This window comes from Alosa sapidissima, chromosome 18 (genome assembly GCF_018492685.1).
Source record: "Alosa sapidissima isolate fAloSap1 chromosome 18, fAloSap1.pri, whole genome shotgun sequence".
In the NCBI taxonomy this organism is placed as follows: domain Eukaryota; kingdom Metazoa; phylum Chordata; class Actinopteri; order Clupeiformes; family Clupeidae; genus Alosa; species Alosa sapidissima.
Window position 1 is genome coordinate 1,230,001 of NC_055974.1, and position 26,238 is coordinate 1,256,238.

General features: G+C 41.0%; 2 protein-coding genes across 4 annotated transcripts in view; both read right to left on the reverse strand.

Annotated features, from left to right (window-relative positions):
* Positions 1–5,627, reverse strand: part of LOC121689717 (calcium uniporter regulatory subunit MCUb, mitochondrial-like) — an 11,407-nt gene extending 5,780 nt beyond the window's left edge. For 2 of the 3 annotated variants that reach the window (XM_042069786.1, XM_042069784.1), the window contains exon 1: positions 190–439. In XM_042069786.1, coding sequence (XP_041925720.1) covers positions 190–220 — 31 coding nt within the window. In that variant the 5' untranslated portion in view covers positions 221–439. Of the gene's footprint in view, positions 1–189; positions 440–3,730; positions 3,735–5,621 lie in introns of those variants that run through there. The other variant, XM_042069782.1, reaches the window with a different exon arrangement.
* Positions 5,628–8,727: 3,100 nt separating this feature from the next.
* On the reverse strand, positions 8,728–18,784 carry sgms2b (sphingomyelin synthase 2b). The gene is made up of 6 exons (XM_042069781.1): positions 18,536–18,784; positions 14,063–14,744; positions 13,014–13,131; positions 10,954–11,107; positions 10,175–10,341; positions 8,728–9,600 (listed from the first exon to the last, which is right to left on the reverse strand). Exons 2-6 carry the CDS (start codon positions 14,614–14,616, stop codon positions 9,415–9,417), a joined length of 1,179 nt encoding a protein of 392 aa, XP_041925715.1. The 5' UTR covers positions 14,617–14,744; positions 18,536–18,784; the 3' UTR covers positions 8,728–9,414.
* Between the last annotated feature and the right edge of the window lie 7,454 nt (positions 18,785–26,238).

Sequence of the window (26,238 nt, forward strand, 5' to 3'; positions counted from 1 at the left end):
CCAGATTTTGGAGTGCAGGGGACAAGCCGAGATGGGCTATGAGACATACGTTCACACTCGGTATCATGTTTCAATACACTTTAGGTCAATATCACACCGGAATTCTCCTTTAAGTTAGTTAGATATTCAACAGCGTGTCTGCCAGATGGAAGTCAGTGATACCCTGGCACAGTAACCTAGATTACTTACCATAACAATCATTTACGGATGTGTCTTTCATCTCAATATTTTTGTCTGTGTATATGACTGTAGCCTACTACGACGGCGTAAATTCTCAGATGTTTTGAGATTAAATCTCAAAGTCATATATTTTCCAGAAAAAAACTCGGATATCCTCGGACATTGTGAAATCGCAAACATATGTAGAAAAAACTCACAACCCAGCAAACAATTTTTGGTTCGAGGAACGTTCGGACTTCCGCTAAAGTGTGTGGGAACGTTCGCTGTTGACGTTCCGACAGCAACGGTGTGCCAATTTGGCTGGTGATCATGTTAACTGGTGATATTTGCATAAAATCCTATGCCTATTTCAGGCAGAGCTTTCTGCTCTGCCTCCGCCCCTGGAGTAGCCTAGAAATTTAGACGCACCTTAGCAGTGGCAAATTAATTTGCTCAGCCTGTACGTCTAGTATCAAACCATAGGGATTTCTATTGGCTGACGCCGTGGACTTCATCCAATCACAGCGCTCTATTTTGTTAGAGAGTCTTAAGGCGGACTTAACAGGATAACGACAGTCCTGCGACTGTGAACAACAAGAAAGGTGGCTATGGCGAACGAAGAGCGGTTGTTTGAATCGGCGTTGGCGTCAACTTTGGAGGAGTTGGACTTGTGCTTTTCTTTGAAAGTTGAGCAACACAATGCACTTAAGTCATTACTTTCAAAGAAGGATGTATTTGCCGTTTTGCCGACCGGATACGGATATGGTCGTAGCGCTGGCCTATTGCATGCCTAGGCAGTTTGAAAGACAATTCTCTGCCCGCCCCTTGGATTAAGCGAGGTGAATGGTTCGATTCCAGACTATACATTTCAATGATATAGGATGGCCCGCCAGGCTACCCCTGGAGTGCCAGAGGTTCACATTTTCAAGTAATCTATTACACTACATCAGGGGTCCAAATCCGGCCCGCGTCCGGCCCAATTCCGGCCCGCGACGTATATCAAAATAATAATGTAATCCGGCCCTTGAGACTTTTTAATTGTGACAAACAATGATACTGATTAAAATAGACGATATTTCCAAGTACGGTGACAAATCTCATTTGTACTCTGCTCCACTATGTGCTAGACATCCAGAGCTTCATTCAAACCCAAAATCGCTGCGCAAAGTTTTCAGGAAATACTTGTAGGCTATTACACGCGAGAAACACAAAGACGTGCATTTGTAATGACGCGGAAGCGATGCAGGACATAGTGTTGCATAAATTGAAGCAGAAATTAAGCAGAAATAGGCCTACACCAAATGTTGAAAAACGTTTACGTGTGATAAAGTCTTAGGTAGGCTATGTTATTCACCTATTCTAAATCTGAAGGAGAATATCCTTTTGGAGATTATGATCGATCGTCTATTGAATGGAGGTGCGTCTGCGTGTATACGACGGTGTCCACTAAGCATACCATGCTTATTTCGACCCTCTGCCCAACATAGCTTGGAGGTTGCAGTGGTAATCGTGATGATAGTGTCCGTAATGGACGTGGTACAGACAGCAGGGCTAGTAGAAATAGGGCTCTAAACTACAAAGTCACCTGCAATATGATGCAAACTTCTGGGTACTCAGATTACCCGCGATAGGAACTGATTTAACCAGAATACTTTATTGTAGGCCTTGTGGTTTAGAAACCATATACATCTTAGGTGTTGGTATACTGTACATCTTAGGTGTTTTCCTGTTAATTTGTTATGTGGGTAATATGAAAAAAGTAAAGTAAACCTGCTCAAATATGTTCATCCAGTATTTATTGAAAGGTGCATAATTTGAGGTGCTTGCCATCCAGTGGCAAATTAGATGGGTAAATGTACCCCCTTCATAAACTTTTTGTTTTACTCAAAGATTTTTACATTTACAGTAGGACTTTATCTCTGACCACTTTCAAGCCATGGCCTTTTGACATTTTGATATAAAAATCCAATGGTGTTGCTTTCTTAACCCTGACGCCTATAGTTTGCCAGGTTTAAAAAAGTTATGAGAGGAAAATATTTTTATTTGGTGTGAAACACACACATACCTGTTTTTATGCTTTTCATTTGTTTTATAATTTGTATTAATATTTATTTTATCATTATTTTATTTATAAGCTAAGGTTGCTAGCACAGGTGTCTAAAACTAGATAAAAACACTTGCACTTTCTGTTTGCAGTTTTGTGTGGTATTTGAAAAAAAGAACATTGCATTTTCAGAAATAGCCGGCCCTCCAATCAGATGACGTTGGCAGAATTGGCCCCCAGCTCATTTGAGTTTGAGACCCCTGCACTACACACTATGCACTGCTGAAATGAATTGATTTGTTTTATCTACTTGTAGTCTAAGTTAACACAAGTTGACATATGTGAGAAATGCCTACACCCATGTTAACTGGTGATGTCACAATTTAACATGGGCAAATGCACTCCTCGAAACAATAAGGTTAATTTTTACCTTACATACCAAAATCTGATGTAGGCCTACAACAAACTGGCATGATGACCCCACTTAATACTTTATTCCGTTTTGGGGTTAAAATGAAACACGTCACTAATGCGCAGACATTATCATTTATCATTGTTATTGTTATTGTGGGCCATCACTATGTGTATCTCAGCACAAACAGTTTCTTTCAACCTGTGCGCAAGTCAACTTATTATAGTTGTGTTTCATTTCATTAGATCCATAGGGTATGTTTGTGTCGACCCAGAATTACAATTTTTGTCTTGTGATTGATTGTGTCGTCAGCACGCTATTTTCATGGCCATTGCAACAATTGAATGTTTTGCAACAAGGTACTGATCGACAGATATCCTTGTTTTCTCTAAATACAGACCAGTCAACCATGATATGGATCGGGCGACTTAGTGTTATCTTAGTCTCGGTTAAGTTATGCAGTGAGCTGCAGCAATTCTAGTGATTTAAAGTGAAGAACGTATGAAGCTTATTTTCTCTGAGTTTGACTTTTATTTATCCCACACATAATTTGTTGCCCTAATTTGACGACACAAAATGGTCATTGTGGTATATGATTACACAACTTCGATGTGAGAGAGTTTGATCACATTCAGATGCTGCTCTTTCAGATTCCCACATAGCCTAAATTAGATAAAAATACTGCTCGTTCAGCAGCCTGTTGCAAAATATTCCCTTGGATGTATTGCTGTAATAAATATAGATCTTGATCGGTTGACAAATAAGCTGTCACAAGACAGCTAGATAGGCATGGGATAACCTAGGCTATTATGGAGATACAAAAATTACTTGGTGAATGCTAAGTAGAATTGGTGGCGCAACTGGTAAGCCTGAGGTATGTATAGGAACGTACCATATATATATATATATATATATATATATATATATATATGTGGGTTATTAAAAGGACACCACCGATTAGCATTAAGCTTTGTATCAGTAGAAACCCAATAGTTTTTTTTTCTTCGAATGGCCGTGCTTCTCTCCCACATGTCCCCCTGAGACAAGAGATATCTGTATGCAAAAATCATTATTTTGCCCAATCGGAGGCCCATAAGGGGTGGGCTCACTGTGACCTCACTCCCAGAATTTAGTAATAATGTCCACCATCTTTCTTTTAAGCTAAGCTAACAGGCTAGGCTCTTGCTTTTGCTTTCTAAAAATAGCCAACAAGTTGCCTGCAGATCACGCTCCAAAAAAATAATCTTCCATTGTGAAATGTTTAATAGATATTTAATTGTAGACCATACATCTGTAACATTAACGTGATATCGGTGATACCTTACTACGGAGCCCAGGAGGTGTCATTACAAGATATTTTTTGATATCCAGAGAACCGCGCTCATTTTTCTAAATGGTGTGCACATTTTACTAAATCGTGCGCACGTTTTACTAAATTGTGCACATGTTTTACTAAATTGTGCACTCATTTTACTAAATTGTGCTCTCAATTTAATTGTTGTAAATTGAGCGCACAATTTAGTAAAACGTGCGCACAATATAATAAAACATGCGCACAATTTACTAAATCGAGTGCACGTTTCACTAAATTGAGAGCACAATTTACTAAATTGTGCACACAATTTACTAAATCGCATGCACATTTTACTAAATCGTGCGCACGATTTACTAAATTGAGAGCACAATTTAGTAAAATGAGTGCACAATTTAGTAAAACGTGTGCACGATTTAGTAAAATGAGCGCACATTCTCTCGATACACAAAAATATCTTGTAATGACACCTCCTGGGCTCCGTACCTTACAAATTGTAGCTGGGTTAAATTTTAGCCTTTGGCTCCGAATCCCTTTCCCATTCAATCTTTAAACAACAATGGACGCGACGCGCATACTGTACATGCTGTTCGCATGCATAGACAGTAAAAGAAAAAAACTTTGCTTATCTGGTGTAGCCAATGGAAGCATATCTTTGCAAAAGTTATGGGGCTATTCCATGTTCGTCTCATACGGTTTATGCATGATTGTTCAAGGACTGAAAAACAATTGCTTTCTCCTTGCCCTTTCTCCTCTGAGCCTACTGGTGTAGCAATAGAGCTGAAAATCTTGTGACATGCATTACCTGGTGAAAAACAAAACCTTTTTTGTCTTAATCATGGAGAGATTTCAGATGTGCAATAACTGTAAAAGGTGTCCTCATAAGTTAGGGTGGTGTTGCTATTAAAATGTTACAACCGAAACAGCTTCTGAATTCTTAATGGTGGGTAATGCTAAAAAATGTAACCTAAATTATTAATTGCACAAAAAGATTGCTTTTTTCATTTAAAAAAATAGATTAGATTCCCCATGTAAACTTTGAAATGAACAAACTGAACTCTGGTAGTGTTGCATATTGATATTGAAGAATCAGATGAAAATACAGTTGCTTAAAGCTGCAGTTGGCAAGATTTTTTTGATCATATTCACTGAAACAAACACTATATGCTCCGACAGAACAACATAAATCAGCCAGTTTTACAAAAAACCCGCACTTTTGCCTCCACCTAGAGCCTGTTATTTGTTTTGCAAAAATCCCCAGCTCCCGGTTCTTCTGGTCCAATCAGAGCAGGACTGAGATCTGACTGTCAATCACAGTCTGGTGCGCACTGACGAGCACAATCTCGATGACAGGGTGCTCGGTGGTAGTGGGGGAGGGGCATAAGAGTTGTAAACATTCAAAATTTTGGCTAAGTCCCCTCAACCCCCTCAATCAGTTTGCTGAAAACAGTGGAAACTCTAGGGTGTTGTTCTCTACCATTGATAGGCTATTGCATCAAACACCTTTTGATACACTCAGTCAGGCATCCTCTCTAAGATGCGAAGAATTTGCAGACTTCTTCAAAAACAAAGTAATTTCTATAAGGGAGGCTATTGGTAACAAGTAATATGTTTGATAGTACACCCAAAAACAGCCCCCCAAAATTAAGGTCCTTTAGCACTATTACTCAATCTGAGCTTGGTAAAATTATAACTCAAACCGGCTCCTCAACATGTGTTTTAGATCCAATTCCTACTACATTCCTCAAAAAGTATATGATAGCTTAGCTCCCTTTTTTCTCAAGGTAATAAATACCTCATTAGAAACAGGTATATTTCCAACTGCTTTTAAAACCGCTGTTGTGAAACCTTTACTTAAAAAGTCAAATCTTGACCATACCAATCTGAGCAACTACAGGCCTATATCAAATCTATCGTTTTTGAGCAAAGTACTTGAAAAAGTTGTTTGTAATCAGTTAAATACCTTCCTCAACGAAAACAGTATCCTTGAAAAATTCCAATCAGGTTTTAGATCAAATCACAGCACAGAAACGGCTCTAGTAAAAATAGTCAATGATCTCAGACTAGCTACTGACTCAAACAAAGTCTCAATCCTTATTCTTCTGGATTTGAGTGCGGCATTTGACACCATTGATCATAGCATCCTAATTCACCGCCTTGGGAAGTGGGTGGGTCTCTCTGATAATGCTCTAAACTGGTTTCAAACCTACATTACTGGCAGAGATTTTTATATCAGTCTAGGAGATCATGTATCTGAAAAACATGACTTGCCTTTTGGTGTGGCCCAGGGGAGCTGCCTTGGTCCCCTGCTATTTTCCCTATATATGCTTCCATTGGGAAACGTCATAAGTCAGCATAATGTAAACTTCCACAGCTACGCAGATGATACCCAATTGTATATTTCTGTGGAGCCAACTAACCCAGATGGCCTTTGCTCCCTCACTGCATGCCTAACCTCCATTAATCAGTGGATGAGCAAAAACTTTTTGAAACTAAATGATGACAAAACAGAGGTACTTCTGGTTGGACCAAAACTAAAGCGAGATATTATTCTTAGTAATCTGGGGAACTTGGCACACCAGGTTAAACCAAAAGTAACAAGCCTCAGTGTCATCTTAGATGCGGAGTTAAGTTTTAAGCCCCATATCAGTAAAGTTACTCAGACAGCCTATTTCCACTTGAGAAACATTGCCAAAGTGCGGCCCTTTTTAACTCAACAAGATGCAGAAAAACTAATTCACGCCTTTATCACTAGCAGGTTAGACTACTGCAATGCACTTTTCACTGGTCTTCCCAAAAAACATCTAAAGAAATTGGCACTCATACAGAACTCTGCGGCTAGACTTTTAACTAAGACTAAGAAGAGAGAACACATCACCCCTGTGTTGGCTGAACTGCACTGGCTCCCCATTTCCTATAGAATTGATTTTAAGGTTATGTTAATTACTTACAAAGCTCTGAATGGCATAGCACCTTCATATATCTCTGAGCTTTTAATATCTTATCAACCACAAAGGAAACTTAGATCATCCAATTCTAATCTTTTAATTGTACCCAAAGTGCTCCACAAACAAAGTGGAGAAGCTGCGTTTATCCATTATGCCCCCAAACTATGGAACACCCTGCCTCTGTACATCAAGCAGGCGAGTTCAGTAAATATTTTTAAAAAAGATCTGAAAACATACCTGTACAGGAAAGCTTTTAGTTAACTCATCTTATCCTGTAGACTACATTTTCAGATTATTCTACATCTGCTACTATTGGAGGGCGCAGCCAGCCAGAAGCAGATGGGCTCCCCCTATTAAGTCAGGTTCTGCTCAAGGTTTCTTTCTGGAATATGGGAGTTTTTCCTTGCCACAGTTGCCATATGGCATGCTTGTGGGGGGTAAGAGGGTTAAGGCTGCCAGTCTTATGACGTCATTTTCTATATTTTTGATATGTTGCTGAGTAGATCATAAACAGCAAAGAAAAGTGATTGATAATGACTGACTGACTATTATGGTGTTACATGCTTCAAATGTAAAGCACTTTGAGCTACATTCTGTGTATGAAAGGTGCTATACAAATAAAGCTTATTATTATTATTATTATTATCAATCTGTCAGACTTGCCAACTGCAGCTATAAAGGCTTATAGGCCTACATAATATTGATCATTTCAATGTAAAAAATCAGGCCTACTGCTCTGTCGGTCAAGTGAGTGGGCGATCTGACAGCCTGGTCAGAACCTAGCTTGCATCTTAGATTTGTCTCCATCCAAATCTCTTCTACCAACTTAAGGTGCTGATTCAAGCCCTCAGGAGTAACCACTGAGCTACCTGCTTTCCACCCTGACGTTCAGCAGGAGATGTGGTTACACAAACTATGCAAAAGTGCTCCATGCCTACACCGACCAAACACACCCCCAGCACAAAACTGAACTGATCCAATGTATGAATAAGGACTTCATTATCACTGTGTGCCCTTATACAGTGTAAAGCCCAAAAAATGCCCGAAGATTGGTTCAGATCGATGACATCATGTGGCGATGACTTCCCATAGGTTAACATCTCCTGTGCTCCATCAGAGAACCGAGGTTATATTCATAATTGTTAATATGGACTCCTGGAAAGTTCAGAAATGCAAAATAATAGAATTTTAATCATATGATAAAATATGTGATTAATCGTGATTAACTATAGGAATTCAGCGATTAATCGTTTCACAGCACTAATAATTTTACATCTAGCGAGCAACACAAATCATGTTCTAAAGACAGGAATATATCATACTTGGAAGACTTTACAATCATGCTGCAAGATGCTTTAAAAGATACAATATGCAATATTTTCACCTTAATATAACTTTTACGAAGCCAATTTGATGGTAAACAAACTTGTGATAGGGGAGTCGTTCACCTAGCAAAGCCATATACAGCATAGCAGTGAGTTGCTAATGAGAGAACCAGCCATGCAACTTCAAGAATAGTCGACCCGAAGACATCTTTTGAATTACCTTGTCAGTAGATATAGCTCTTTGGAGATGGATTAACAACAGGCAAAAAATTTCGCCTCCACAACAAAAGCATTTTCATTTTTTTACAGGGGGAACAAGCCACGAGAAGAAGTGTTAGAAGGGTATTTACTGTACAACCGCAGGGTAAAATATATTGCGACTCCAAGGGGAGCTCAACAGGCACCAAAAACACCTGAAACTACATACCGGTAGTATACCTTTAACTAATGACTGATGGATAAAGAAAGAGAGAAAGTGGTTTGATATCGTTGATGCATTACCACATAACGTACATAACTTATAGTTATACTTATAAAAAAATAGTAGTTTAATTATTAAGGCATAAGTGAAGCAATTATAACATTTTTAACTTAATTATAACTTCATACAAAAACATCAGTGAAAATAAAACAGCCAACAAACATAAAACATCTTTTTCAGTAAAACAATTCAAAGCATGTGCATTGCACACAAGGACGTGAAACGTCTGGCCTAGCCAGCATTCTGAGGTCATTATTGGTTGACGTGTAGCGGCATGAAAGACTCCGCCCCTTTTCCATGAAGTCATCACTGCTTTGTCCGGCAGTGGACTTAGTGGCACAACTCCCACATCACTATGGTAACAGTTTTAAATGAGGCTGAGGTGCCTTGCAGTACCAAACTGAAGTCACAACTGCCTGTGTGTGTGTATGTGTCATACCATACAAGCCTGTGTGTGTATGTATTTAGCATGATCCAAGACATCTAAAACACTAATAATGACTGCATTTCCATGGCTGTTTGCACAAGCTCAGACTCAGGCAGATTCAAAGACTTTTTCAAACTTCTTCCAACAATTGTTTTTCTTAGTCCAGCATCTTCAGCAGAGCATTTCCTTAGTCTTCGTAAGCAAAGTTCAAATCTGTAAAGAATAGTGGCCAACAAGGTGCAAAAGTGTGTGTGTGTGTGTGTGTGGGCACTTGTGTTCCAACACATCTCTGTGTGATCGCAGTGATCACTCCCCCCGTGTGCTCTGTACTATAGAATACCTCCGGCACGGATTCTCAAACCAGGAAGTCGGGATGGGGATGGGCCAGGCAAACGTGCAGGGAACCGTCATGCGCACGTTCTGCTCCAGGAAGTTGAAGATTGGGCTCCACCACGTGTTGCTCAGATAGTTATGTGGCGACCCTCGCATGGCCTGTAGGCAAATGATCAGAGAGAATAACTATGAAGTTACTGTTGAGGAGCTGTTTGGGGCACTCGCTAGATAGCGAGTTAGATGGTTAAATGATGATGGGCCACAATGAAGGTAGACTCACAGGAAAACAACATTTAGACAAACTCACTAATTGAAATAATATGTGGTTATGACATCAATGGTTTAATCATTTGCATTAGTGTGTTTCAACATCTATCAGGGTGTGTCTGGACTGTTTTGGTGGACTGATGCCAAGAAGAGTCGGGTGGGGATGAAATATGCCACAATTAAATCTGTGTGTGTGTGTGTGTGTGTGTGTGTGTGTGTACACATGCACATATGAGTCTATGTATGTGTGCGTACTGTATCTGCTTGCATGTGTATCTATGTGTATGCACACAATGTGTGTGTGGTGTGAGTGTGTATATGTATGCATGCACAGATTGCACACATGTGTGCGTGTGTATGTATGTGTGTATCTGCATGCATGTGTATCTATGTGTATGCACACAATATGTCTGTGTGTCTGTTTGTGTGTGTGTGTGTGTGTGTGTGTATCACAGGCAGTGCTTACCTTGTTGTTGGCCATTGTGTGGTACCAGTAGAATATTCTGGTGGTGATGAAGTAGGCCACCACCACGTCAATGCTATAGTGGTCGTGTGCCAGCAGAATGCAGACCAAGCCGACAGCACTTAGCAACCAGCAAATCAGGTGATACCACCACATGGAGCGTGGGGAATCTGCAAACAACGACATCACCAAATCAGCTTATCACAGATATGTGGGAAATGAAACTGTTACCTGCATCATCAATAGGACTGGCAACATTCCACGCATCAATCAGCGTTTAAAGGCAATCTGTCATTCTAGCGAAAGGATGATTGTTGAATCAAAAAACAACTAAATTACACTACTTCCTATCATGCTTGACAAATTGTTTATAACTTCTTCCCATTTACAGAGCCAGGCCGGTGTACAAACACGAGAGGTTTGTAGTACAACCATGAATGAGCAGCTAGATAACCAAACGGAGCAATGTGCTGCATTTGAAGAGTTCAGATGCAAAACCCTCTAAATCCGTCTGACCACATTTCTTTTAAATGAGCATTTAAAATCCGGTTCCTATAGGTTTTTGCATAGAAATCGATATTTCAGACCAGGACGAGAGTGTTATTTAGTGTGTTTTGAAGTTAAATTATTTGATTAACGTATACTATGTGAGGAGAGCATTCACTCACCATCTTTATCTCATTTTTGACGTAGGTGGCATTTAGAGGCTTTTGCATCTGAACCCTTCATTTGTACTGTGTAAACCAGTATACTGGTTTAGAATGGAGACAAACGGTACTCACATTCCCTGATGAAGAGGAAGGTGAGGGTGAGCATGACCGCGTGGCCGCTGTACAGGTAGTCTCCGCACATGATGTGGGAGCCGGTGATGGACAGGCCTCCTCCGGACACCATCTTCAGCATACGGTACACTTTCCCCTGGGCATCGCCATACAACTGGAGGAGAAAGGGAGAGGCAGAGCCAGTCAGGAATCATGTTAACAACAGTCACAAAGTTTAGAACCAACAAGAGAAACCGACACACATACGAGAGAGAGAGAGAGAGAGAGAGAGAGAGAGAGAGAGAGAGAGAGAGAGAGAGAGAGAGAGAGAGAGAGAGAGAGAGAGAGAGAGAAACAAACACACATACAGTACAGACAGAGAGAGAGAAACAAACAAACAAAGAGGACCAGGGGGGTATTCCAAGTATGTGGTTTAAGGGCAATCCTGGGTAAGTTAACACAGAGTAAGTGGTAAACATCCTACAACAAGAGCCCTATGACATTGTTTTGTTAGGAGAATGAAGCCATACAGCTCCTCTATTAGGAGGTTTACCACTTACTCTGAGTTAACTTATTTGGAATACCCCCCAAGGACAATGACAAAGGAAAAACAATGAAGAAAGTGAGAACTAGAAAGAACAAACAGTCCATGAGTCCAAATTTGCAAAAAGACAAGGAAGCGAAAAACGTGTTTGGCGAGATCTCTACCCAGGTTATACATGGAGTGTTTTTGCAGGAATCGTGCAGAAGTCTACTGCGCTGGCAGGACTCAAGCAGGATGCATGTGTACAGCCCTGTGCTATTCCTAGTCTGAGCGGATGGGAGGCGAGAGGGGAGGTGGTGGGTTGATATGGAGAGAGCAAACCAGTTGCATGAACAGGTGGGCTGGGAATAAAATACCTGATAGGAATGGGGCTGTAGGCGTGGCACATTTAGTCACACTCCTCACATTCAAAAACGCCATTTCAAACAGTTGCAGGGCATACATCCTCAGAGTATATTTTTGCCAACGGCATATTCATTTATTTTTCCCCAATGAAGTGAGAGCGCCTGGAGGAAAACGTACTGCACCCAGCTTCCTTTTTCAAAGTGCTTTGCATTTTTTGTGCAGTCCCTCTGAGCTCTTCTAGCTGAAAATCTGAACTTTTCAGATAGAAGCAGATGTCACAAAGAGCTTAGTCTAGCCAGTCAAAGCACAGCGGGGATGAGTTATTGGTAACATATGGTTTCCATAGAAACAAACACAGCAGCATGGGTGTGTTTATGCTGGAGCGCTGGGATTAAGTCACTTGTCTGATAAAGGAATACACTACATGTTATGTTATGTTTGTGGAATTTATCAGGCTCTCTTGAATTTACAGAACATTGTAATAGTTGCAAACAGTAAACAATTTTAAGTTTGTAAGCCTACATTAGGCAAAATAGTCGCAGGAACGCAAAACAATAGGCAGCTCATTCCACCAACAAAGAACCACAGAGGAAGAGAGTCTTGAATTTGACCTGCTAGCATTAATGGCTGGTCGACACAGCAGACGCTCATCAGAGGACCACAGCAGGAGAGGAGATGTTGTAACCATGTGGGTAATTAAGTTAGGATAGCTCTTGATTCAATAATCTCATTTAAAACAAATGTGTGTGACTTGAGTAATATTTAGTACTGTGCAGCAAATGCTACTACACCAGAGGCCAGAGATGCCCTGTACTGTCCTATGGGCCACTTGAGATGCCCTGTGCTGTCCTATGGGCCACTTGCCACTATAGTTGCCTGACTGAACTTTGCGAGGTCATTCTTAAAAGCCTGTTCTTAAAATGACACAGTATTCTTGCCCCAAGGCATTTAGGAGAGCCGTTTGATTGTGTACCTAGTTAAGGTATGCTCTGCTCATCAGAGTCTGGGGTATTAGACAAGCTACTTATTTTGAGATCATTGCCGTAATGTTATATTAGAAGTTGTTCTTTGTCATGGATAGAGGTTACCAGGTGATGAAAGAAAGAAAAAGAAAGAAAGAAAGAAAGAAAGAGCAGCACAATAATGAAGGAAGAAGTCATTCTCCATCATTCATGGAAAAGGTAACACCTACCTTGGGAGCACAGTTCAGGTGAGAGCCAGGTGGAGGGAGGACGGTGAGGTACATGGTGACGCAACGGTACAGATACAGAGTCCCCTGCAGGAAGAAGAACCGCCGGATAATGATAGCCCTACACACACACACACAGAAAAAAACATTTCTTGATATAAAGGCAATCATGTGACATTCGAAATGTGCAACAGACTTTGCACACAGAACCTGCCACAAGTTCTGGACACATTAAACACAAACGACAAACGTAAATATAAAAGCAACACAGACAACTTTCAAAGGTTTCACTAAGTTACAATTCAAATAGAATATCAGTCAATTAGAATAAACTATGGATACTGTATGGTCAGATTCATTTGTGTATATTCGAGAGAAAAGAGCTTTTTATAAACATTACAGGATCTTAAACATCATCTTTAGTTCAACAAAAACAAGCATTATATAAACAGTCTTTTAGTAACATTAAATTGCCCATATTTTAAGTCTAGTCTCACCACTGCAGTGGGACCTGCATTTGAACTCGCCATCAATATTTCACTTGCTTGCTCACTTTGTTAATATTACACTTTGGTTTGCCTTTTCACTACTTCATGCAATTCTGCTTTGTTTTCTTTTCTAAGTCTGCTCCTTCTACGTCTGTGAAATATTTGATTTTTAGCTGTACTTCTGTTAAGCTCTGAGGCAATGATCACTGTGCAAAAAGGTGTGCATATAAATATGTACTGAGTTGGATACAGGACTGGAAAGGGTTGGAAATAGTTCCTCCTAGAACAGCCATGAGGCAACAAAGACTGGTCACTCAACACACTGGCGATCAAGATACAAGAGTATCTTGTGTGCATGAGGGTGACTTCAGGTGTGGGGGTATGTGTGTGAATATGAGAGAGAGAGAGAAAATTGGTCTTATATGTGTTTGTGTAGCTGTGTGTATTTTAGGGGAAAATGTGTGATGAACAATGATATCAACTCATGGTTGTCTCTTTGTATATGTGTGTGATCTCTAGTGTGTATATGTGTGTGATCTCTAGTGTGTATATGTGTGTGTGTACCTATGTTTGAGGAAGAGCCACTGCATGAGGAATAGGCCAACCAGCAGCATGCCGTTGATCTCTGTTACGTGGAAGGCTCCCGGCATGCGGGGAATCAGATCAAAGAATTTGTCCGGCAACGGAGGCATCTGGCTGGGGACGCGCTCGTGCACCATGGTGATCACGCCAGTGGTGAGAACCAGACAACTGCACGCGTACACGAACGCAACGCCCGTCTTCCACCACTCGTGCGGCAGGGGCTCCGATGACTGGGCGAGGATCCCGCGGCCCCTAGACTGACCGCTGGCGCCTCCACTGCGGGCCCTGGAGATCTTGATGCGCACATAGTCCTGGTTCTTCTTTAGCAGGCCTGCGCGCAGCGCTCGGGCGAAGGTGCCATGATTGCGGCCACCATCGAGGGTGTCCTCAGGTGACGGGGGGCTGGGGGGCGAGCCCGTCTCTAGGGCAGGATGGGCTCTTGTCTCTATGGTGACTTCCACATGGTCGCCACTTTGACTGCTGTTGCTGCTGCTGCTTTCTCTGTCCCGGTCATCTAAAAGTTGAGGATCTGCCATATGTATGTGTGTATGTATACACAATCAGAAATAATCCAGCGTGTGCGTATCCTCTCACTCGCAGACGATGTAAGTAGATCCTGCGACTCTGGTTCCTTTAGTCTTGTCTACCTTCAATTGATGCCAACCTGTAAATACAAACCATTTAAACTCAAATGCAACATTCAAACAAAGCAACATTAACAGCTCCCACACACAGCTGCGTGCATCGCGTTGCTGGAGACGCATCCCATTCACTTTAAATGGGCTCACGTGATCCGTTGCCGAACTGAATTGTGGGTCCGTCGCGTCGCGTTTCTCCCGCTGCTCGCGTTGAGGAGTTCAGCTGTTGCTGCACCGACAGACGGCACCGGCCAATCAAGCCAATCTACGGATGGCACCAACCAAATCACATTACGGTTTTACTTCAAGTCATTTGCATAGCTACCGTCGGGAAGACCCACTGGAATGCGTTGATGGAACGCAGCTGTGTGTGGGAGCCATAAGGCATTACTACATTACGCATTGCTAAAGGATTACATATCAATGATTTCCATAATAGTCAAAATCTTCCACACTTTGTATCTAGATGTTTGGGACCAGATTAATGCCCATGCATGAAGCAGATGATATGGCCCATTTGATTGAGTTTCACTTGGGTCATTCCACGTCAATTCAACCAGGGCCCACGCACTTAGGTCTCAAAAAATTCTGAAAAAATTACCAGGTGTACCCATGTTACCCAGGAGACACACTGTAAAATTACTCTTATGTAAGATCAATACTTTCCAACATACAGCCAGTTTTACAGGGGGAGGGGGTGTCGATTTTGTTCGGGCTCTTTTTTTTGTCAAAGTTCACAAGCCCACAGCACAAGAACTAAACCATGTAGGAGGCTAAAATTGCATGCTGGTACATAAAATTGCATGCTGGTACATAAATAGGAATAGTATGTAGCAAAATCGTCACGTTTGGTCTGGATAATCCTGCATGGTCATAGCTGTCCCTCAAAGTTGATACAAATTTTATTGGAGTTTTTGGCTGGGCTCTGTTTAAGCCTTCAGAAGACATATTTTTACTCAACATAGTAAGGGAAATAAATCAAGAGCCTGAGATAAGTAGAAACACTCACAAAAAACAATTAACAGAAAATAAATTCCTTCAGGGTCTGAACAGCAGACCTTAGAAGTCTAAAAAATCATTTTGGTTCTCATTTTCAGAGCTCCTAAACACCTTGTAGGAATATACAAAGATTTTTTAAATATTTTTTTCCTTATTCTCCATGATCTTTTCTTTTTAAAAACACCAATTTGACTTGTCTTATGCAAATCTTTCTTTTTCACTTTCCACCCTGAACATGGGCAAAATGCACCATTGACATCAATATGTTTTGTATAGAGCTACCACAGGTTACTCTATACAACCACAGGTGGCAGTGTGGTGACTCTATATAAAACATATTGACGTCAATGGGGCATTTTGCCCATGTTCAGGGTGGAAAATAAAAAAGAAAGATTTGCATAAGACAAGGCAAATTGGTGTTTTCAAAAAGTAGGGATCATGGAGAATAAGGAAAAAAATCTTTGTATATTCCCACAAGGTGTTTGGGTGCTCTGAAAATGATAACCAAAATGATTTTTCAGACTTGTGAAGTCTGCTGTTCAGACCCTGAAGGGATTTATTTTCTGTTCATTGCTTTTTGTGAGAGTGTTTCTACTTATCTCAGTAAGGAAAATAAATCAAGAGCCTATGTTGAGTACAAATATGTCTTCTGAAGGCTTAAACAGAGCCCAGCCAAAAACTCCAATAAAATTTGTATCAACTTTGAGGGACAGCTATGACCATGCAGGATTATCCAGACCAAACGTGACGATTTTGCTACATACTATTCCTATTTATGTACCAGCATGCAAAATTTGAGCCTCCTACATGGTTTAGTTCTTGCGCTGTGGGCTTGTGAACTTTGACAAAAAAAGAGCCCGAACAAAATCGACACCCCCTCCCCCTGTAAAACTGGCTGCATCTTGGAAAGTATTGATCTTACATAAGAGTAATTTTATAGTGTGTCGCCTGGGTAACATAGGTACACCTGGTAATTTTTTCAGAATTTTTTGAGACCTAAGTGCGTGGGCCCTGGTTGAACTGACGTGGAATGACCCACTTAGAGTTTACTGTCGATGACTCAATTCATCATCCAATCAATATCAATACAGTTTGGGCCAGCACACTCAATGGCCTATACCAAAGTCCTTTTAGGCAAGTCCCTCCACTCGGCGGCCATATACTTAAATTTCCTTGACAATAAACTTCCTTGTGTATACCAACGTTTTATGGGCACTCATCGGGCACAGTCTTTGGGTCGAACTGTGCGTGCGCAAGGCTTCACGACACCAATCTTGCTCCAGCGGCGAGATCACAACACATGATTGGCACGATGTCTTCACAACACACCATATGATTGCCTCAATGTATTCACATCACACCACATGATTGGCTCAATGTATTCACATGTCGACGTTTTGCCGAGGAAGGGGTGGGATATGTGTAGACAACGGCCATATTGGCGTGACAAACTAGCCCCATGCATTTCTATGGAATATTTTTTTATGAGTGCTGTGTCTCCACATTAGAAAGTCTCTGCCTATACTAGCATGCAGTGTAGCTGTATTCAGTGAGAACTTCACAGACCACCATTTCTCATTAAAGACTTGAATCATTATCATCAATCTCCCTGTCTGAGTTGCACTGGAGGCAATGTTTGCCCGTGAGTAAACTCAGAGGCCACACCTTGAAACCTGTCTAGTCCCACACATTCTTGTTTTTCTGGCTCTTAGTTTACATAGGCTACGCCCACACAGGTATTCATCCTTCCACCTCATAACCACTAGATTGTCAAAATCCGCAAACCTATTCTTAAAACCACGACAGTGTTTTTGCTTTGACCCACTGCCTGTCAGTGACCTTCGGACCCACTTATCTGCTGCTCCTGAAAATATCTAAACAAAGGCCATGTGCGTCAATAACCCGCAACTAGACACCCCGCCAGTCCAGGAAATTGATTAGGACAAAGATTTGTTCTATATAAAAACCAGCAACCAGGCAATGTCATGAGGGAACAACGATCAATGTCTACCTGAAAGGAAAACATTTTATGCTAAAAATAAAAAGTTGAAAAACACCCCATCCATCCTGGTCCTTTTTCGGCCAGGTAGGCCTAAATTGCGCGCGATGTAAATCACCTGTTCACTTGCACGCTTCCGGTGAAGCACCCGATTTGGTTCCCCCGGAATTCCTGTTTCCTTTACGCCACTGTTTTGAAGTTCTTGCGTTGTTGCTAGGTTACCGTGCGTATTCACAGTTCTGTATTGCGTTTTCCGTGTTTTCAGCTACGGTAACCGACTAGACCTTCCGTGTAAAGACCTAGAGGGGAAACATGAATTGCATGGGGAACCAAATCGGGTGCTTCACCGGCCAACCTCGAAAAATAGGCTAGTAAAATAAAACACGCCGATACTCTTCTGTAGTATAGCTAAAGCAGTTTCCATTATGTATTTTACTCAGTGACAAAGAGACCATGCAAGTTACAAATTACTTTTTTTCTTTACCTTGATCAAAGAGATGCCAGGCCTTAAATAATTTAAATAACTTTTAATTCGACTACAGAGCGCTATCTCAAAATGTGATTGATAAGTAGACCTACCATAAATTCTACGTAAAATGCTAGCTGAATGGGGCTACCTGTCTGAGATCTGAATCTCTTGCGAAATAATTCGATCACTAAACTCAATATGGACCCTATCGGACAACTTATAGGGTAAGGTAGGTTACTTGATAGAACTTCATTTATCAGACCCCTACCTCTAATACACAAAGAGGCTATACAGCCTAAATCATGATTCAGAATTACTATTCTGAGAAAGGAATAATTGGTGTAACATACCTAGGCTACAGCGTATTCTTATTTTCGGAAATTCTTACACCTCCTTCACGTGCGGGTTCTGTAGTTTGTAGGCAATCTCAGTGATTCTTAAAGCTTTCACAGATGTCCTTAATCTCGTTCGTTTTTTGCCAGCCGTTTCAGTCTTGAGCTCTTCGACGACAGCGTCAACTGCGCGTCTGAACAATCAGCCCCGCCTACTTCTGTTGCGCACACGCACCTGTCTTCATGCGAAACTTCTAGGCTACACCCCTCGCTTCCGGTAAAACCAACGCACCCCTGTGTAGTTAGTCATTGTTTGTCGTTGGTTCTTTTGGTTTCCATATGAGTCTTTCATTCCACCACTAGAAAGACAGAAACACAGACCGATGTTTAGAGACTGTTTGATCTCTGTTGCTGTAATATTTCAGGAACGAGACCTTCGCTTCTACCAGAGTGCTTGATTCATATAAATTGGCCAGATTTGTTGGAATGAGACCTCTTGGGGGCATCATTGGCATGGTCATTCCCATGGTCGTTATCATTTTTTCTGTATGGGTATCAGAATGTTGTTTGATGATAAACTCCTTTACCATTTATGAGCAAACAAGATATATACTGTAGGTTGGTTTATGATGTATGTAGCGCTGTTACACCCTGCTCTTTCTTTCTACCCTATTCCTTAAATTTCCCTTGGGGATCAATAAAGTATCTATCTATCTATCTATCTATCTATCTATCTATCTATCTACCCTCCATGTCAATCTATGTCTATGATTTCACCAGCAGCATATGGCTAAGACAACATCTACACCATCATCATTCCTGAGTATGGTTTGCTGCTGGTGGGCCTGATTACAATTCACTTGATCACATAGGAGAACCTTGATATTGTAACCTTGGTCAGAAAATTCTAAATTAATTGGATAGGGAGCCTAGTTTTGAAGTTATGTGAGCGGACACACACCACACCCAGACAGACACGATACAATATCCACTCTCTTGGGGCTGCAGATACCAAAGTCCTTTCTTGCTTCTATCTGCATTTATAGAGGTGTTTGAGGTCAACAAGTGAATGTGTCATAAACTTATTCATGTTTGTTATGTTGACCCCCGACATATAATTGTATTGTCAGCTGACTAATGGTGTAATTATGTTTTAAATGTAGAACATAGTGATTTGGCTCTGAAAATGAGCCAGCAGGTTTCTGTTCTCACCCAGTTTACAAGAAGAGGTCTGTAACTGCACTGGTGTTACTCTCAAGCTCCACTAGAGAGCACTTTCTTAGAGGGGAAGGCTGACTCCATCCTGAGAGAGAGAGGGGGAAATAGAGAGAGAGATACATTAAATCTGGCTTGTTCTCTCTTTATCTTATGAATACTAATACCATAGAGAGTGATATAGCTGATATATCACAGGAGAGCACCACGCCATTTCTTGTATGTGATAGTCCTATCTTTCCTATGGGAAATCCTCCCTGTGTGTGTTGATTCATTTTTACCCCTGAGTCATTGCAGTTCTCCTAAACCCCCACTGGAGGGAGATGTGGTGGTAGAGAAGCAAACAACATATATTGTACTTGCTACAATTGTTTGTATAGGAGGGAAGAGGAAGGTTATTTGTGATAAGTCTCTGTGATTTCTTGAGCATCATGACCTCAGATTTTACAACTCAGTACAAACTTTCACACACAAACACAAGATGATTTTCACCCTGCTAGTACCCAACATATTCTTACCTTACATGTTTGCATTTCCTATTACTATTAAAATTGTATTATGCCTTCACTAGTTTCAAATATAGGAAATGTATGTACAGTACATGCCCTTATTGTTGGTAGCCTGACTCTGCCAAGCCAGTTCTCAGTGAGGTTAGTGTGGTCTGGGACTGTTCCACTGTATTCAAATTGATGCATTTATCCAAATTACACCGTGGCCAGCTATTCATATCCTTAATGCTTCAAGCATTAAGGCAATCCTAAAATAGTGTCATGGAGAGAAGATACAGTAGGTAATAAGTCAGACTTCAGTTGGAAGAGGCAGAATATTAGTGTCTCAACAATAGCATATCTAACATCCTGTTCCATGGGTTAGCCACAAAGCTAATAATTAAGTTGATTTAAAATGGTACTCAATTTTAATATGTGAAAGAAATGTGTTACATTAACACTTCTCTGCTCTTCTATTTTCCAAAAGAATAGGCTATTTAAGTATATATACTCTTTTGATCCTGTGAGGGAAATTTGGTCTCTGCATTTAACCCAATCCTTGAATTGGTGAAACACACTCAGCATACAGTGAGGTGAAACACACGCTAATCCCAGCGCAGTGAGCTGCCTGCAACAACAGCGGCGCTCGGGGAGCAGTGAGGGGTTAGGTGCCTTGCTCAAGGGAACTTCAGCCATGCCTGGTCGGTGTTCAAACCGGCAACCCTCCGGTTACAGGTCCAGAGTGCTAACCAGTGGGCCACGGCTGCCCCAACTGCCCCAGCAGACACAACCAACCACAATTCCAATGAAATTGTTTAAGGTTACATTAAATGACCAGATCTTCTGATTTAATTATACAACCTGAACATTACAGGTTTGATAAACTGGGAGTTTAGATTTATAGAGTTGATGTTGAAAATATGAAAATGCCTCCATGGCCAGATCAAAGTGATAATGATACTGATATCACTACCTGACAAACACATGGTGGTAATAAAGTATTTTTTTTATAACAAATGAAAAGTCATTAAAGACACAACCAATATAAATTGCATTGGTAATCTGAGAAAAACTAACATTAACAAACACATATACAGTAAAGCCTTTTGGCAGCATTGATATCTTAGCCTGATGGGAATCCATGCGACCAGGAAATAGTGTCAGCAAGGTGCTTGAGTGAAGTCATAGGATAATTTCCATTGCCTGCTTACTGCATTGCTTTATGCTTATCTTATGTGATTGAGTAGCACGGTTCCCCGAGGGGATCTAGGGCCCAAAGAAAAATGTTATTTTAACTTTCTGATGCATACGCAAATTCAAATGTAATTCAAATGTAATGTGGTCTAGCAAATTGGACCACCCATGTTTTCCCTTTTTCCAGTGCATATTAATAAGATCACAAATTAAATTAAAGTGCAACTTAAGTATCAATCTGTTGTATCACTTAATTTCCCATCTATAGTCCCAGCAAAAACACAGGGGACATAATCTGGGAGGCTGTTTCAAAAATGTTCCATCCAAAAGTCCTTGACCCCATGACTAACACAGACTCTTTTCTTTGAGAAGTCAGGTCTACCTGGACCTGCTTAATTCGATCGGTATGCTTTGATTGCACACTCTGTGCCTTGTCATTGTTTTTCTCATGCTGTCTCATGCTGCCAGGTATTTTTTTGCTCTGTCCAGATGCAAATATCATTGACATTTACATTGTTATTCATTTTTGTCAGCAACCTTTTTTGTAACTTTTATTTCAACCAAACACTTTTGGAAGTTGATGTAACCAGGAGCGGTACAAAATATGACCGCCGCCCATTCCAGCACATTTTTTCCACAAAAATAAATCACGCTGAAAGGCCTATATGATTCTAACTGTCTCACTAAATTGCATTATTCACACTCAATTCTCACTGGTATCTGCTAGACAACAAGTACCAAAACATGATTAGTTCATAGATTTCACATGTAAAATTCATTTTATACAACCCCACCCCCATCTTGCCTGTTCATAATTCTGAGAAATTCTTGAATTGTGTGCATGTGTGTGTGTACATGTTTATGTTTATGTGTGTGGGTGTGTGTGTGTGTGTGTGTGTGTGTGTGTGTGTGTGTGTGTGTGTGTGTGTGTGTGTGTGCGTGCGTGCTTGTGTGTTTGCCTGCGTATGTGTGTTTGTGCATGTGCATGCATGCGTACATATGTCTACTGTGTGAGTATGTGTCATACGTATGATTACTGTGAATGTATGTGTGTGCGTGTGTACAGTATCTGTTTATGCACATGTGTGCACATGGAATGGGTTAACATGACCCCTGGAGACAAACATACGGAAAAAATTGGTCATCCTAGGGCCTACGGTTCTCAAGATATTCACAGAAAACTGTATCTGCCCTACCCTCCTTTCGGGGGGTCCAGTACAGCGGGGGGGCTACAGATCAAAGCAAAAAACGATGGTTCCATGCTATCCATGTGGGGTTACATGCCCACCAAGTTTCGTGTACCCCGGTCTTTCAGTGTCCCGGGAATCCTTGTTGGGGTACTGTCACTAAATGTACACATACATTATTTTATTGTAAGGCCCCCCATAAACGAAAGTTGGCATGCATTCGGAGGGTGTCATAAAACTTGGCATGCATTCGGAGGGTGTCATAATGATCCTACACTTTCAATTTCGTGCAGTTTTGACCATGTCAGCCAGAGATATTGTGATGAAAACACCTAATTTTTTGCTTTTTAATTTTTAACTAGGTGGCGCTATACATGAAATAAGTGGTAATGGGATGGGTTGACATGCCCCCTTAAGACCAACATACAAAAAAAGGTGGACCTCCTAGGCCCTATGGTTCTCGAGATATTCACAGAAAACTGTCTCCGGCCACCTACAGGCCAGTTGGTGTATAGTAACATAAATTAATTTATTGTGTGGCCCCCCATGAACGGAATTCCACGAAACTTGGCGTGCATTCAGAGGGTGTCATAATGATCCTACACTTCCAATTTTGTGCAGTTTTGACTATGTTAGGTCACAGATACCTGCGATTACAACACCTCATTTTTACTTTTTTGTGTTTAACTAGGTGGCGCTATACATTAAATGAGTGGTTATGGAATGGGTTGACATGGCCCCTTGAGATCAACATACAAAAAAAATGTCCTCCTAAACCTTACGGTTATCGAGATATTCACAGAAAACTGTGTCTGCCCTACCCTCCTTTCGGGGGGTGCAGTCCAGCGGGGGGGCTACAGATCAAAACGAAAAACGATGGTTCCATGCTATCCATGTGGGGTTACATGCCCACCAAGTTTCGTCTACCCCGGTCTTTCAGTGTCCCGGGACGGAAATTTGGACATGCGAAAAAGAAAAAAAAAAAGAAAAAAAAAATCTGACTAAACCTATATAGCTTTGCTGCGCGGCGGTCATAATTATTGGTTAGATGAATTATATCTGAGTGTCTTATTACTGTAGCCCCAGGAACAGTTGAAGAGGGCAACTACAGTATTTAACTTTTTTTTTGTTTTGTTCTCTCTCAGTTACTCTCTCACTCTCACTCACATTCACTCACTCATTTACTCACACACACACACACACACTGCCTGTCTGGCAGATTGAGTCTGCTCTTTATCTCACAGACAGATTATCTTTCCTGTCTTTATCAAGGGAAGGTTTTAGAAGGGCTCAATTGCTTCCAGGTGGAGTAGATAGTAAATGTGACTAGACACACACATACACACACATACACACACACACACACACACACACACACACACACACACACACACACACATACACACACATTCCTGATCAGTTCCAACTCTCTTTGCCAAAAACATGGTACCCACAGGCTTTAACATACTTTCAGTCCTCTCTCTCTCTTTGCTTCTCTCTTTCCCTCTCTCTCTCTCTCTCTCTCTCTCCCTCTCTCTCGCTCTCTCTCTATCTCTTTCTCTCAATCTCTTGCTCTTTCTCTGATTTTTCTGGGTGGGCATTTGCACATTCCAAAGCCAATTTTGACTTAATTTTCCCCACTAACAACTTCATCTCTTCTTCTCTATCAAGGCCAAATTCTCTCTCCCTCTCTATCTCTCTCGCACGCACGCACGCAAGCACGCACACACACACACACGCACGCACAAACACACAAAGATTCCTTTTATTTACTCAATCCATTTGTCAAAAGGTGAAACACCTTGAAGGGTTGATACCGTCCAACAGCTCCCCCCCACACACACACACAGTTTTTCATTGTGTGACTGATCCAGTGTGCATAAGTAGCATCATTTAAAGATTCCAAAGATTCTGCATCACATCAATACGGTGTGTGTGTATGTGTGTGTGTGTGTGTGTGCACGACCTGCATGTGCATTGACATTATTAGACCTGTTTAAGAGCATACAAGTTATTAAAACCTTAAACAAAGTTATTAGGCCGAGTTATTAGCCCTATATATATATATATATATATATATAACATCTTCCATGTCATTATGATGGTAAACTAATTTGTGATCAAGTGCCTTCGGCAGCCGTAACCTAGCTGTCTACAAAGAACCAGCCTTGCAGTTTGCTCTCCTCGACCCGGAGAATCACAAATTGCTTTACAACAATTGTGCAATAGCCTAATATTTGGATTAAATCGTGTTATATCACCTTTTCAGTCAAGATGGCTCTTCGGAAATTATCTTTGCCCATTTGTAAACAAATCCACATACAGTGTCGAGGGGAAAGGGTGCTAGCCATGAGTGATATTTTCAACAGTTCTATGAATTCAGTTCTATTATACAAATAATAATTCGAAAAAAGAAAAACTGCTTTGGATACTGCTTTCTTTGTTATTCTCTCACAGACACACACACACACACACACACACACACACACACACACACACACACACTTAGAGTAAGTTGAACTAGATATAGCTTTCTTCTCTCACTCTTCAAAGCTAATGTAGAAACAGAGATTTTCTTTTACTTTCTGTTTAGACATGCTCAGAGGTAAATCTTTTAGTGGGCTTCTCTCCGAAGGTCACGTTTATTGCATGGCTTAAGTGTTATGATAGAGATACTCCCTGCTGAAGTCTCTCCTAGGTCAAGCTCAGCTACGTGACCCATCACCACAAGCACAGGAGGACTCCCGCCATGCCAGTCAAGCACAACAAGGAAGTCGAATGGTTGGGAAGAGTTATAGGAGGAACAGAAGAATAGGGAAAACCTTTTTTATATATACAGCTCTGGAAAAAAATAAGACACTACTGCACATTTTTCTGATGTCATCCTATAGTTGCTGAGTGATATTCGAATGAGTTGATGGTCATATTCAAAATTAAGAGACCACTGCAAATTTAAATATTATCGTCAACTCATTCAAATGTCACTCAGCAACTGTAGGATCAGATGACATCAGAAAATTTGCATATAGATATGTTAGTTTGTGTGTACTTATATTAATTAAATGAGAAATACAAACAGCTTGCTACAATTTCTATCTGTGGTCAAAGCAATTGGTAGGCTATTGGTTTATATGTTGTACCCAAATTCATAGTTCACTATTACTGTGTGGAGGATTTAAAGCGTGTGAGAGAGCAAGAGATGAAAAGAGATAAATGACAAGACATATGGAATGAAGTTTTCCTTCTACCGTTTGACAGCACTTAGTAGACCGGCCAAGTAGTTGAAATAGTGTGTGTGTGTGTGTGTGTGTGTGTGTGTGTGTGTGTGTGTGTGTGTGTGTGTGTGTGTGTGTGTGTGTGTGTGTGTGTGTGTGTGTGTGGATATACCCGCAATATATACCCGCAATTATATGCGCAACACAGATGAACACAGTCCACTCATACATTTAACAACAGTTCAGTGAAAGCCACCTTGTAACCATGGTAACTCATAGGCCACGACCTCCACAAGCTGGGAGTCCTGGAGTATGTCTGTATGTGTGTGTGTGTGTGTGTGTGTGTGTGTGTGTGTGTGTGTGTGTGTGTGTGTGTGTGTGTGTGTGTGTGTGAATGAATTTGAGAGGGATAGAATGATGTC

Coding starts and splice junctions, on each gene's coding strand:
- sgms2b (XM_042069781.1), bottom strand. CDS start 14,616: ATGGCAGATCCTCAACTTTTAGATGACCGGGACAGAGAAAGCAGCAGC. Junction 13,132..14,062: donor TGGCTCTTCCTCAAACATAG/GTACACACACAC, acceptor GTGTGTGTGTAG/GGCTATCATTATCCGGCGGT. Junction 9,601..10,174: donor ACACAATGGCCAACAACAAG/GTAAGCACTGCC, acceptor ATTTGCCTACAG/GCCATGCGAGGGTCGCCACA.